Source organism: Drosophila mojavensis, unplaced genomic scaffold (genome assembly GCF_018153725.1).
Source record: "Drosophila mojavensis isolate 15081-1352.22 unplaced genomic scaffold, ASM1815372v1 contig_74, whole genome shotgun sequence".
Taxonomy (NCBI): Eukaryota; Metazoa; Arthropoda; class Insecta; order Diptera; family Drosophilidae; genus Drosophila; species Drosophila mojavensis.
Genome location: NW_025318899.1, coordinates 377,561 through 391,337, shown reverse-complemented (window position 1 = coordinate 391,337; position 13,777 = coordinate 377,561). Strand labels below are relative to the sequence as shown.

The 13,777-nt window shown below is 47.7% G+C and overlaps 2 protein-coding genes across 2 annotated transcripts; both read right to left on the bottom strand.

The window, feature by feature from the left end:
• Positions 1-697: 697 nt before the first annotated feature.
• Positions 698-2,221, bottom strand: LOC6586393. The gene has a single exon (XM_002011971.4). It carries the CDS (start codon positions 2,113-2,115, stop codon positions 865-867), a length of 1,251 nt encoding a protein of 416 aa, XP_002012007.1. The 5' UTR covers positions 2,116-2,221; the 3' UTR covers positions 698-864.
• Positions 2,222-7,724: 5,503 nt separating this feature from the next.
• On the bottom strand, positions 7,725-12,474 carry LOC6586392 (cohesin subunit SA-2). Its single transcript, XM_002011970.4, has 8 exons — positions 12,259-12,474; positions 12,073-12,202; positions 11,839-12,012; positions 11,573-11,774; positions 10,001-11,514; positions 9,655-9,945; positions 9,073-9,571; positions 7,725-9,013 (listed from the first exon to the last, which is right to left on the bottom strand). The coding sequence occupies exons 1-8, from the start codon at positions 12,333-12,335 to the stop codon at positions 8,973-8,975; spliced, it is 2,928 nt and encodes a 975-aa protein (XP_002012006.1). The 5' UTR covers positions 12,336-12,474; the 3' UTR covers positions 7,725-8,972.
• Between the last annotated feature and the right edge of the window lie 1,303 nt (positions 12,475-13,777).

Here is a 13,777-nt window from a genome sequence, read left to right as displayed (position 1 = left end):
GCCATTACCATTGGCAGCCGACAACTGGCGCAGAGGCGTCTCCGCGTTTACAAAATGTGACAAGTTGCGGAATTATTTTTCGCAGAAGATGTTCTGTTCGGTGGCTGCGTGCAGATGAGCCGAGATTGATAAGCAGGCGAGAACGACGACGACGACGACGACGACGACAGTCTGGGAGCCCGTGCCATACTGGCACTGTTCCCATTCCAGTCCTGTGGCTGCGATGCAAGTGCGCAGATAATGCGAGCGATTTATGTGGAACCTCCGGAGCGAACGAGCTGCAAACGGAGCAAAAGGGGAGAGCAGCAGCGCGGGCGGGTGTTGACAACAGTAGCCGAGGCAGCAATTTAGCAAAGATTACAACTGGCAATGGCATTTAAGTGGCCATTGTCAGGAGCGCGATCTGCGGGTGTCCGATAAGCGACGGCTCCTCGCCCAACGTGCGCAGCGTGTGGGCGATCGCAGGATTGTCGCCGCCTCCCCAGCAGCTGCAAGAAACTAGGTGCTAAGGAGTAACGATATGAGATGGCGCTAGAGCTGCCATATAAAGAAAATATCAACAAAAGTAAGAATAGGCGAAGCTCAAACTAAAAACCTACTTAAGAAGTAATAAAGATTGAAAGAGAGAGCAACGCAGTCCATTGGTCATAGGACTATAGGAACATTCGATTACCTATTCTTATCTGCTCAGCCCTGATTCACGCAACATGCATCCCTGGTTTTATTGTCATACAAACAAGCAATATATATATAATATGGAACATAGAGACGATATATGTACAACGTATGTCTTGTCTTCCATAGATCACAGCTCAGTTGTCACATCGCAAAGTTCGTGAAGATTATGGAGAGCAGAACGAATAGTTAGTCCCGGTGACACGCCTGACAAGGCTCACGTGGCGGGAACACGACGCGAGGCTTATATGTATGAGGATTGTTTTTGGCCGCGATTTCCTCGTTCCACAACTGGTTGAGATACTGCTCGAGCTTCTCGACGGGATCCTCGGAGCCGGAGCAGGTGGTAAAGGAGGAGCTGCTCTCCGCAGTGGATACGCTGGTTTTGCGATCTTCGTGGCAGACGTTCGACGTCTCACTAGACACGCTGTGCTTGCAGTCGATTGGACAATGATGATTCTCCCAATCAGTGCCGGGCTCCTGGGCGTCCTCGAAGCTGGTGGCGGACTTTTTATCCTCCTCCAGCCGATACCACTTCACCTTGTACGAGTCCTGGCCGCACTCGCCGTACAGCTCGCCGGTCAGCTGGTCGATGTTGCACTCGCAGATGAGCATCGGCGAGTTGCACTTGGTGCAGCGAGGCAGCTTCAGCTCGTGGTTGATGATGGGGCGTGGCCGCTTCACCTTGACATCAGTCTCGATCTTGGGCACCTGCAGGCCGCACAGAATGCAGGACAGTGGCAAATCCTTACAGTCCGCCAGCTTGAACTTCTCATGCACCTTCGCACCGGGCTTCGGGTACCCCGGCACCTCCATGTTGCCACACTTGCGACAGCTACAGGTGGGCACTGTTAAGGGATTGGCTCGCGCGCTCATCCGCTCGTAGAGCGATCGATAGACAATTGTGATCTGTTTCTCGTACGCCTTGTGAGCCCAGAAAAAGGCCGCCTTATAGTTATCAAAGATCCTCGCCGTCCTGTAGGCGGCATGCAGCCAGGCCGACTTCTGCGTGTGTATGACCATGGCATCCTGTATGGGGTTACTGATCGTCCTGGGCGGCTTCCCGTGGAAGAATGCCTTGAAGGCACGCTTGATGATCGCGTACGTCAACATTGCCTCCACGCTCTCCATTTCGCACTTGATGCGCAGCGCCTGCAGCATGTCGTCCCGATGCAAGTGCGTGCCAACTGGAGGAGAGGCGGGGCAGCGCGTCCTCAGCTTTTCGTGATAGATAAAGGCGCGCTTGATGATTGATTTGGCATTGCAGGCCTTGGTTGTGTTAATGCCGCAGATCACCATGATCTGGGCTAGACACTTGGCCACGTCCTCGATATTGTCCTCAAACAGCTGATAGGGATCGATCTTCCGTTTGCAATTGCAGCAGCAGATCGGCTTCGCATCCAAATCGGTGCTTGCTACCACCTTCTCCTGCTTTGCCATATTGAACGTCTTCTAAGTGGATTTTAACAAATAATTTGGTAGTAAATACTCAAAAGCCGCTCCATCAAAAATATACAAATATATTCAATGCTAAAGCAATTTTGTTTTCTAAAGGAGAACTTGATCATTGATGATTGTGCCCAGATGCACGCCAATCTTTTCCACTGTGCCCTCTCTCGATTCGCCTCGTATAGGTTTTATCATAGACCACCACGAGCCGCTGGCAAAGAACAAACGCCCGTGGCTCGGCTCGACTGCAATTATGCTAAATAGATGCTTTGATAGCTTCATTGGGCAGGGCCGTACGTATAAATAAGAACAAGACAAGCCAAATGGGTCTGTTTAGATTCTGGGCACTGTTGTTGTGTCAGACTAAATTGTTCAAATAAATTAAGTTGTAGCTTTCAAAAAACGAGAGGAGAAACGGCGGCCGGGGCGGGGAGAACACACAGACATTGTGCATAAGTGTCTGGGTGTGGGGATTGGGGCAAGCAAACAAGTTCGACTGGGCACAGAGATCGGGGCCGTTGCCTCACAGAGGCTGCCGCCTTGTCGCATTGTCATTTGATAAATTATGATATTTGATCAATTGTTCAACAGAGACTCGGGGCCACTCAAATGGAGATGAGAGCTTCAGGCTGTAGCTCAGTCTGTGACTGTGTCTGCGTCTGTGTCTGTGTCTGTGTCTGTGCCTAATGAAATGGCTTTCTACGTGTGCCGGCCTTCTCCTCCCTCACCCGACTCACTTTGCCCGTGGACCGAGGGAGACCCGCATCAAGTTGCCGATTGAACTTTTCTTGTATTTACATTGTAATGGCATCTGGCGAGCAAACACACACACTCCCATTCCCATTCCCACTCCCGTCCCATTCCTGTCCCATTCCCATTCCCATTCCAATTCCAACTCCCATTCATCTGCATAGCAGCATAATAGAATTGGGACTCGAGACTGCAACTGAAGTCTTGAGAGCAGAGAGATGCCTCTTTATTGTGGCTAATAGGCTCTTGCGCTTTGTTGTTGTGCCGCCGTTTGCACGTTGCAAGGCGCGTTGCACGTAGCGCAGTTCGGCTCAGCTTAGCTGCTCTCTCCCTCTCCCTCTTCCACTCTCTCGCACTCTGTCTCTGCATCTGCACTTGACTGTGGATTGTGGATTAATGAATGGCCGACAAGCTGGACATGGTTGGTAACCGACTCTTACCACCGCCGCCGCTGCTGCCTGTTTACCATTAATATCCCCCATTCATTGTCGCCGCAGTCAACAGGCCTCTAATTATGTGTAAAGGTGTTGTGTGTGTCCCCTTCCCCTCGCTCCTTCTTCCGAAGAGGGGGGTAATTAGTTTTGAGCCGAGAGTTTGAATTGCTGAGCTTCTGCTTAGCCCATTGATGGATGCTACTGTATTTGAGATATCCCGCCAAAGTGCGATAGGAGCAGGAGCTCTGCAGCTTTCATTTCTTGTTTAATCGTCATTAACCATATCTTTAGTATTACATGAAAACTTTTAATTGCTCTGCTCCATAATTTTACCCACAGCTAGAGCCATTTCATATTTCATAGCCTCTTGATCATTCCTTTGATCCCTCTGGCTGCGAGTGACACTAAAACTTATTTGTCATTTCATCATTTTTTCAGTCTTGACAAAGTTTTTTATGTCTCAAGCTCAAGAATTCACTTGCTCCGCAACTTGTCTTCGCTTTCATTTGATAGCTGTCGAAGTCAGCTGCTGTCACTGGACAAAGTTCAAAGACCCATGCACAAAGGCGACAGCTGATGCTGAAGATGAGGCTGCTGCTGCTGCTGCTGCTGTTTGCTGTTGCTCCTGTGTTAAGGACCCATTTTCACTTTTATTGCCCTGAAATCGAACGCCTCAAAAATATATAAAGCAACACATATAGAGAGAAGCAAATGAAAGAGAACGCGCCAAGTCATCATAAAATGCCAATGTAATGAAATAAATTTAACACAACATTTGTTCTCGGCCTCTGCCTCTTGGCTCAGCTCCTGTCACAACATTTGGCATGGACTGCTGAAGAGATGCAGTCAAAGGGAGAGAGAGAGAGTGAGGGACTCATAACAATCAAAAGGGCACACAAAAATATTTTCAATAATAAATCTATTTGATGGGCTGCTGTTGCCTTTTGCTTGAGCCGCATTTATCAGGGCGCATCCCAGTTTTATGGGCCATGGGCCATGGGCCGCAGGATGCGTTGACAGCAGTCGCAGTCGTTAAAAATCACAAAACGACGCACATGATTAATTGTGCAGACACAGCCATTGGGGGATTCTTCTATGTATTGGGGATACTCGAAGTCAGCTGTTGGCCGACCAAGCACACCAAACCACTTGTCACTTGCCATTTGCCTCTGGCCTCTGGCCCCTGCCCCAAAGCCCAAGACATTACTTGAATATTTTATGCACATTCTTCTTTCGAGTTTGCCTCGTTATTAATTTCTGTCCACTTCTCCATCTGTTGCACTTGCTCGCACAAACTCGCCCTTTCGGCCAGCTGACGGCCTGCCGGTGGTCAACTGGCCAACTACTCAACTAATTTTCCAATTTGTGGTCCGTGTCAGTCTGATATAAATATCGCATTTAATTGAACTGTCCCTATGTGTCGAACGCTTGACCTAACCCAATAAACCCCAGCGACCTTCATATATTATCAGCTATATGATCTACAAAGCATGTCTAGTGAAGCATAAAAGTCTATAAAAATAACAGAAAAGAGATCGAGCAACGATTCATGGGAAATACAAAATGTATATAAATAAAAACCACAAGCGAAGATGAATATCTAAAAGCACTTTAAGAAATAAAATAAATATATATAATTCAAAGAAGTTAATTCATAATTTATATTAATTCATATAAGAAAGAAAGAGGAGAGAACAATAATACTATCTGGAGGAATCCGAATATTCCAACGAGATCCAACCTCATGCAGCATGCCATAGGGACATATGTTCCCTCTCTGTAGAACGAATGCTGTCTCTCTTTTCAATTGGAATCTGAGCATCTGTTAATAAATCAACACTCGAGAAAGCAGCAACAGCAGAGCTAAGAGAGAGAGAGAGAGAACCCCTTGTAATTGCTTAATTAAATTGCCACTAAAGTTATAATTTGTGCCTGACTGAGTGCAAAGGATAATGCGCAGATTGTTTGAGCATCCTTTTGTGAGCAGCTGGCACTAAATCAGATTTGCTGACAGGGCTTAACTAATTTCAACCCGGCCACAATTCCGGCTGCACTTGAGCTGAACTGATTCTTTGTGCAGCTTGTGCCACTCACTCGTTCTCTCTCGCTTTCTCTCTCTCTCACACACACGGCAGATCCTTTCAAGTGGATGCTGCGCGTGCGTCCCAAGTGGACGCGTGCTAATGGGGAGCAAAGGTGCAGACCAGGGATCAATGGAGCTGCGCGTTAATTTATGCGTGTCCTGCGCAGCCTCAGCTGCAGCCAGTCCCTACCTCGCCCTTTGTGTGTCAAAGGACATGGCATATGCACAGACGGCACGGCACAGGCGACATGCCGACACATGACTTTTGTTGACACAAGCAGCCAGGAGCAGGAGAGTCCCTGCATGGCTGCGTCTAAGTGGTATTTATTGGTTTGCCAAGCGCTGGCGACGGCTGCCTCGGCTGCATATCCTGCGCGCAAGGATTGAATTACGCGCTGGCGACACATTTGTAAACAGGCGAATGATTTAGTTGCAGGACTACCGGCGCAGGAGCCAAACACACGGCGCGCCTTATTTGCACGCACACACACACACACACACACACAGACAAGGGTGGAAAGAAACCGAGAGAGAAACAATAACAAGGACAGCAAACAGATTGCGGACAATACATGTGCCGGCATGTCCTGGCATGTCCTTGACAGATCCTTTGCCACACTCTGTATGTTTGCTGTCACTCAGACGGACAGAGATCACAAACCTGATTGACAATCTACAAATTTGTGCATTTATCAATGAAAAGGACGCTTGTCAAGGTACAACACCGCGACAGCAAAGAGGGAAAAGGGAAATGTTGATGAATTGAGCGATTGATGTTTTTACACGCAAGCAGACGCGCCGCAAACATGAGTTTAAATACAAATGTGTGTATGGACATACATATATTATAAATAGCTACATATGTAAAGCCTAATTAATAAAATTAATTCTAAGCACTTTCAAATTGTAAATAGAAATGCGTTCCACATACCTTATTGTGATCCACAAAATCGCCTTCTATTGGTATTTGGCATCACTTTCACTTCGATCTCTTTTATTTTATTAGCGCCGTCTAAAATTGTATCAAAATGTTTATACAAATTTCGTGTTGTAATTGCTTTTGATTGCTCAGCAACTTACCTATAATTAAAAATTTCCATGCGCCACTCAAATCACAGAGGAGCTTATCGTAGGTATTTTGCAGAACTTTTGCTACGGTCACACTACGCCTAAAATGTTATGCAACTTTCATTTCCTTTCCTTTATTGCTTTATTATTGCTCTGCAGCTTGTGTACATCATGCTTTCACACTTCACATGTGCACTAACGAATGTTTTTAACACTTTTTACATATGCAATTAATGAATGTCGAACAATAAACAATTTAACTTGCGAAACGCACACTACACACACTGCAGCGCCGCCCGCTGCGCAAACAACGCAAAGAGAAAACCCGCGATGACTGACAAACACAACAGCAACAGCAACAACAACAACAACAGCAACAGCAATAGCGATGGGATTACACAATTGAAGCGAAGCGCCAGCCGATTAATCCGACTCGACACATACATAAGCACACACACACACGCACACAAACATGGAAACATTGCAGTGCCAATTGCGCTGCGACAGGTCGAAAATATTGTTGATCGCGGGCAAACATTGCGCGTATTAATAATTTATGCGATTAATCACAGCAGAGGTTGTTCCAATTGCGCGGAAATTGACATGCTTTGGGGACTTTTTCTGCAGCCTACTTAAAAAACTGTCACAATTAAATGACTAATACCCAGGGGCTTTACACTTTTTTGTACGTATTCTTCACAATCCCCTCGCAGTTACATACATACATATGTAATATTTGTGGCATTTCCAATAAGCTGAAGTTGGCCGAGCAGAAAAAAAATCGAGCTGGCAACGACTGACTTATAACTGATCCTAGTGAATGGCGATTTGGTGCGCGATTTCCTCGCGTTTTTTAACGCGTGCAAGTACCCCCAATTGCACTTTTTAACCGAACTGAAAAAAAAAACTAAAATAGAGCAATAAATTTGTGTTAATAACAGTTGCGATGGCCTGCCTTAACGGGGTAGCCGCCAGCAAGTGGCCATAAATATGGCCAAATGGGTTGACAGTTGGCAGCGACCAACAAAAAGGAGACCAGGAAACCCTTCCTCGAAATGTGAACTCCCAAATAGTTGTGCACCACAATTTGTGGCCAGAAATTTGATATGAATCAAGTGCCACGTGTCGCCTTTGCGAAATTTAGGGAACGCTCCTGCTGCCCCTATATACATGTATGCCAGCACGACAGATGCGCGTGCCCAAAAAAATTGTGTTCTGTTACACTTTCTCGTTTTAACTTGGCCAAAAAACAACACACAAGAACAAGAAACTAATCGCCGTAGCGAGGCGCGTTTATCGTTTATCGCGAGCAGACATCAGCGAAGGCGTGAGTGTGAGTGTCTAGCTGTGTGTGTGTGTGTGTGTGTGCTTGTGTTGGAGGCGGCAACGCATCTCGTTAAACCGCAACCGTTGCCGCTGATTCGAATCGCATCAGCCCATCTGTGCCGCTGGCTGTGCCCCGTTTTGGCTGTTCCCGTTTGCTGAGCGTGAAATGCAAGCAAGGACTCCCTCCTCTCTAGCGGTTGCCCGTTACGCGAATGTGATGTGATGCGATGTGTGAGTGCGAGGGTGGGGGCAACTACCTGCCAGATCGGAGATCCGTTCCAATTTGGCTGCCCAGCTGTTGCTCGCGCCTGCTGCTTGATGCGGCGATGCCTAGCAGGCTGGCAACTCTGCCTTCTGATTGATGTCACTGTGGAGCTGCCTAACGAGCTGGCAACTCTGACCAGCTGTGAGCGAAATACGAACGAAATCTGCTGTTAGCTGACCGCTGCATCCACATTGTGTGGATGACGTTTTATGACGTCAGAACTTTAATGTCTTCGGTGTACTCAATGGCTGCGTAATGCGACACCAGCAGCCGGACACTTGGCATGTGCCAAGGAAATGGACATGGAACACGGTCACCCAAAACCAAAAAACAGAAGTGCCTGCGAGTCCACTTGGATTACATGCCCAAAAATATGTATTTGACCCACACACACTTACACACGCACACCTTATAGCGAGTGTCAAAGGCCGTGTTAGGCTCGTGCACAGCCTTTGACAGGCGCTGAGCGGGGTTCTCTCCCTGCCACTGAATCCCGCCAAGCCAAGCTGCGAGTCAATTTGTCCAAATTGAAAATTGTTGAGCAATGGAAATTCGATACATTTGGCAGCAGCTGCTGCTGCTGTGCCCTCGCTTGGCTGCTGCTTGAATGCAGCCAGGCCACCCTGTAACCCAGCCGAACTCACACACGCACATGCATGTGTATGTGTGCATTAAGCTGTAAATGGCAATCGCGCTATACAAATTGAATACGAATTCGAAATCGAATTCTGCTTTGACTGCGCTTTTCATTCAGTATTCAAATTTCGATTCCGATGTGTGCGGCTAAGTAACGAAAAGGAAACGATGGAAAGCAATTCAAAAAGAATTTGCAATCATTTTAAAGATCTTCAAAGGGGTTTTTGTTATTTTATCTGCACATTGTTATCGGTATAGCCTTCGCAATGCCATGTAAGGAGTCCATTTAGTCCACCACATTACTAGGTAGATTATATAGATCATCCCCTGCAAAAAAAGTTAATACTCCATATATATATTCTATATCAATTTATAGGTGAACTTACGCCGACAGCTCTGCATGAGAGCCAGTTCCAGAGCATTACGATAGGTGAGCAGTGGCAGCCAGTCGTTAGTCTGGCTTTGAGGCAAAGTCCCATGATCGAAAAGCTCCAAGGATTTTAGCACGTCCATCATATCCTGAGCGAGCAGCTGAGGTACAAACTGCTGTATGACAGTCAAAAAGAGCAGATCTTTCGGAGGACGCGTGGCTTCAGCGGACACGGCCTCCGCAGCAAATCGAATGCCAGCGCGATGCAGCACAAGCACTCCGGAGCGCACCTCCAGCTGCTTGGTATTAAAGATCTCGGCCAGCACATTCGCCAGCTTTAGGAGATCAGCAAAGTCCGAGGAAGAAGCAGCCAGCTGAGGATCGGGAAAGGCGAGACGAACGCGCTTGTAGACCAATAGGCAGGTATGCATGAGGGTCATGCCAAAGTTCGTGGGATTCACGGACAGGCAGCGCTCCAGCGTGGAGCGCATAATGTCGCCAAAGACCGGATAGAACTAGAATAGATAGACGGGCAGAAGTTAGTCGGGAATCAGGCACCACTACTACACTATATATATGTATATGTATATCCACTTACGCTGTCGTAGTACTGCAGCACAATGCAGGCGCGCATTACTGGCATCACATTGTTGAAGACCAGCTTACAGTAGCTGGCCAGGATGCGCCGCTTGCTCTGCAGGAGTGAGAACACCTCCGCTGGCAGCAGCTCAGCGACGCCGCCATCAAAGACAAAGCGGAGCACGAAGCTTTCGATCAGCTCATAATCGTTGATGTTTGATTTGCACTCCAAAGAACGGATTGGGGTGCAGTTGCTTCGGCGCAGCGAGTCCGAAAACAGAACAAAAATGTCGCATGCGTAGGTGAACCCCTGTAAGGAAAAGAGCAAGAGTAGAGACAGGAGCAGGAGCCGAGCTCTCACTTACATCGCATTCCATTTGGATCAGGGAGCCCTGCTCGATCAGCTGAAAGCAAACAGATAGAAAGTTGTCCAAGCGTCGACGCAAATTGCGACACTCTGCCGACACATCCTTGCCTGCCTTGGCAGCCTCCTTCAGCCGCATCAAATCCCAGGAGAAAGATACGTATATAGTAGTTAAATAAAAGGAAATGGACTCGGCCGACAAGCAAGATTCGCTATCTTGTTTACCGTTGCCCCAGTCGTCCACTGCGTTCTGCAGCTTAACCAGAGCATTGTCGGTCAGCTGCCATTCGTTTAGGTCGAAGCGTGCGTAGAGCGTGGACAGCAGCCGAAGCGTATCAAGCAGACGTTTGGCATTCTCCTTCATGGGCACGCGGGAGTTGCCCGCAATGGACAGATCCCAGGCAGTGGTTGCGATCATGTAGTTGGTCACAGCACTGTTCAGCAGCTCCTTGCGATGGTTGCCATGGCTCACATTTAGGCTGTACAAATGCTTCAGGGTCATGGCGCCCATTTGCAGCACCGCATTATCCTGATGCTCGAACATAATGTCCTTGATGTGCTCGAGCAGCTCGCCGAACGGTTTATGCTGCAGCGACATAAACTGCGGCAGCTCTAGCAGATTCGTCAGATCCAGATTCGAGTCGCGGTACTGCTTTAAAAGCTTGGCCAACTTGCTTAACAGGACTGCGGTAGCTTTTTTCTTGGCATTTGGCTGGGCTTCGCGCACCAGCTCCTCCGCGTAGCGGCCAGGTGGAATCTCCCCAGTTACGGCCTGCTTGATGGAACGCGTGAGAATCTCAATGATGGCCGAGCACTCGGCGCGATCCAAGGACTCCGGCAGGAGTAGCATAGAGACCATTTTAGACCAATCTAGAACAACATCATTGCGTCCATAGTAGGCGTCAACTAGGTAGGCTGCATGTTCATGCTCCTCGAATCGAATGAAGAACCTAGCCAGAATAAGTATAGCCTCCTCTCTTGAAGTCGTCTCCTTATAGCGATAGGGCACCACATCCGCGGCTGCCTGTGCCACGCCCCGATGGGCAGCAAAGACCAGCTGCTCGATCACCTGCAGCATGGACTCGTCGAGCATCAAAGGATTGGCCTTATAGAAGAGCCCCAGTAGCTCAATGGCCATCTGTCCCAGTTCGCTCTCCGCGCTCATCGTCAGTCCCAGCAGGGTAATCCTATACGTGAAGCCCAGCTCAAGGCAAGCAGCGCGCAGCTCCGGATTCTTGTTGAGCTTGAGGAGCGACATTAGGCAGCATTCAACCACCTTCGCCGCGTTATCCTGCAGCGCAAGGAACAGATGCTTCACATAGTCCGCAATCAGACAACGTTGCGGATACTTCTCCAGCCACAAGCCACACTCGGAGAGGCACAGATAACGTATCTCGTCGACCACATCGATGGAGCGCTCCAAGAAGACACCCTCAAAGAGCTTCGACCACATATCCTTGAGCTGCTTCGTCTCCACGCTCACTATGTCGCTCAGCGTGGTCATCATCTTGAGAGCTATGAAACAAGAAGAATGATCTATATAGTGCTCTACAGTGTCCGGTAAACTACTTACCAATCAGCGTGGAGGTGTGCCTAAAAGCTCGCACCTTCGAGTCCACACAGACCAGGAGAAAGGCAATTATATTCTTCGAAAGCATATCATCGAAAAGGAGGCCAGCGTTATGACAGAGGCCCATCAAGCACTGCACAAATTGGCCAATATTACGAGCGTAACACTTGCCAGTTCTTATGACCAACGGATAGGACAACCTCTTCTGCAAGTGTATATATAGGGAAATGTTTGTAAAACATATAAAGTGAGGTTAGCAAAGCACTTACATTACCAAAACGGGCTGTTGCCGCTATGAGGACCTCACTATAGTTAACGGGGAGTTCTTTTCCGCTGGGCATTTGATACTGACTGCCACTCGCCTCCAGGACGAACTGTATAAACTTCACTAGAGCCGCTACTGGCGCATGCCTATATAGCCTTATCCAGCTTTCGCAAATATCCTTTAAGAAAAAAAGGGATCTTATGATTATAATGTAGCTAAGCATACCTGCTTTACTCACCTGCTTCGACTGCTTGCCATTGCAAACAGACTCTAGCAGGGAAATGCGGGAGCTCGACACAAAATCGTCACTAGAACTTTCCTCCAATGGTGCCTCATTCTCCTTGTTGCTGCAGTCGCTGACGCTGATACTACAAAATGGTATAGAAATGTCCAGAGTTACTTTATAGTAATCTAATTGTTTTACCAAGATGTGTCCATGCTCTCAGCTTCATCGACTTGCGTGGACTCCACAACTTCGATTGTATCGTCTTTGCTGCTCATTTTGGATATTGATAATCAACAAAGTACAAAATTATTAATTCCAAGAATTTGCTCAAGTACAGCACGTGCTAAAGCTGCACAGCGTTGCCAGAAAGCGCCAAATGGCGAAAGCCGATTGTGAACTCTTCAGCAAGTGAACTACTAACGAACCAGTGAGCTTTTGAGCGAAAAATAGCCATACAACAAAAAATGTGTGCTGCATGTAGCCAGGGACTGCAAATGTGTGTCCGTCCCTAAATCACATTCTTAATGAGCATCAATGCTTTCATACCCTTCCCACGAATCATCATGAAAATGCTAAAATTCTGCATGAGCATGGCAAACGCTTTGAAGAGTTCAATTCGGCTCCTCGCGTTGAGATTTCAATTTTTGAGAGTTTATGGTTGCCTGTGCGTACATAGAGAGAGTTAGAGAGCATAGAGTGAGATAGAGTGCATAGAGCATATTGGTGCTTCTTATGTGAATGTGTCCACTTAGAGCACTTGCACTGCCCGAGCCTATAGAGACGGAGCCGAACAAATACGAATTATAGTGGCCGCTCATCAGCAAATTTTCGGGAGTAGAAAAAATTAGCTCTGCTTGTTCAGTCTATGTACTGGATGGTTAGTGGAACCAGTGAGGGTTTGAGCACAAACAAGCAAGTAAATAATATACATATATAAATTGAGCTTTACTCATGAAAATAAATAGTGTTTATATTGGTCCTTGAGCTTCTCTTTTGATTTGCCAACAGTTACAGCTGCAGACTCTCTCTTCAGATTGAGTGAAATTATATTCAACACTAAATAGCTGTTGAGTCAATAGTTTGTTTCTCTAGCCCGTTTCGGGTTTTCCCACCGCTCTGTCAAATCGTGTGTATTCCTGTGATAATTCAATCCCGCAACAGGGCCAATTACGTTGGTCAGTGCCATTATTCCCACAGGCCGGTTCACTGCAGACAGCCTCAGTCAGTCAGGTAGGTAGCGAAACAACAAACAATTAGCTCAATAGCTCAGCCCCTGCTCCTCCGCAATGATACACAAACAGAGCGCAAATTGGGCTGAGCCACTTGTCGGGGCGTCTCAAAAGAACTGAGCGCAGCGAGATCTGAGAGAGAGGCCGCCGCCGCCGTCGCCTACGTTGAGGTCGCGTTTGAGGCTAACAAGGACCAAATAATCGGCCTCTGCCTCCCAAAAGCCAAACACAAATATTGACGTTGCTTATCGCACGCGATCGCCGGAACCACACGAACCACACTAAAAACACAGATCAGAGCACCACCGCCGACGCTGCCACCGTCGATCCGTCGATCCGCCGATCCGCTGACCATGACCACTCGAATGACTTGGCAAGTTGGCAACAAATTATTTCAATCTGCGCTGATGACGCGGCTCATTCCGCGATGATAAAAAGCTGGCGATAACATTTCGTTTCGGGCATTCCTGGAAGGCAGGCACAAATAT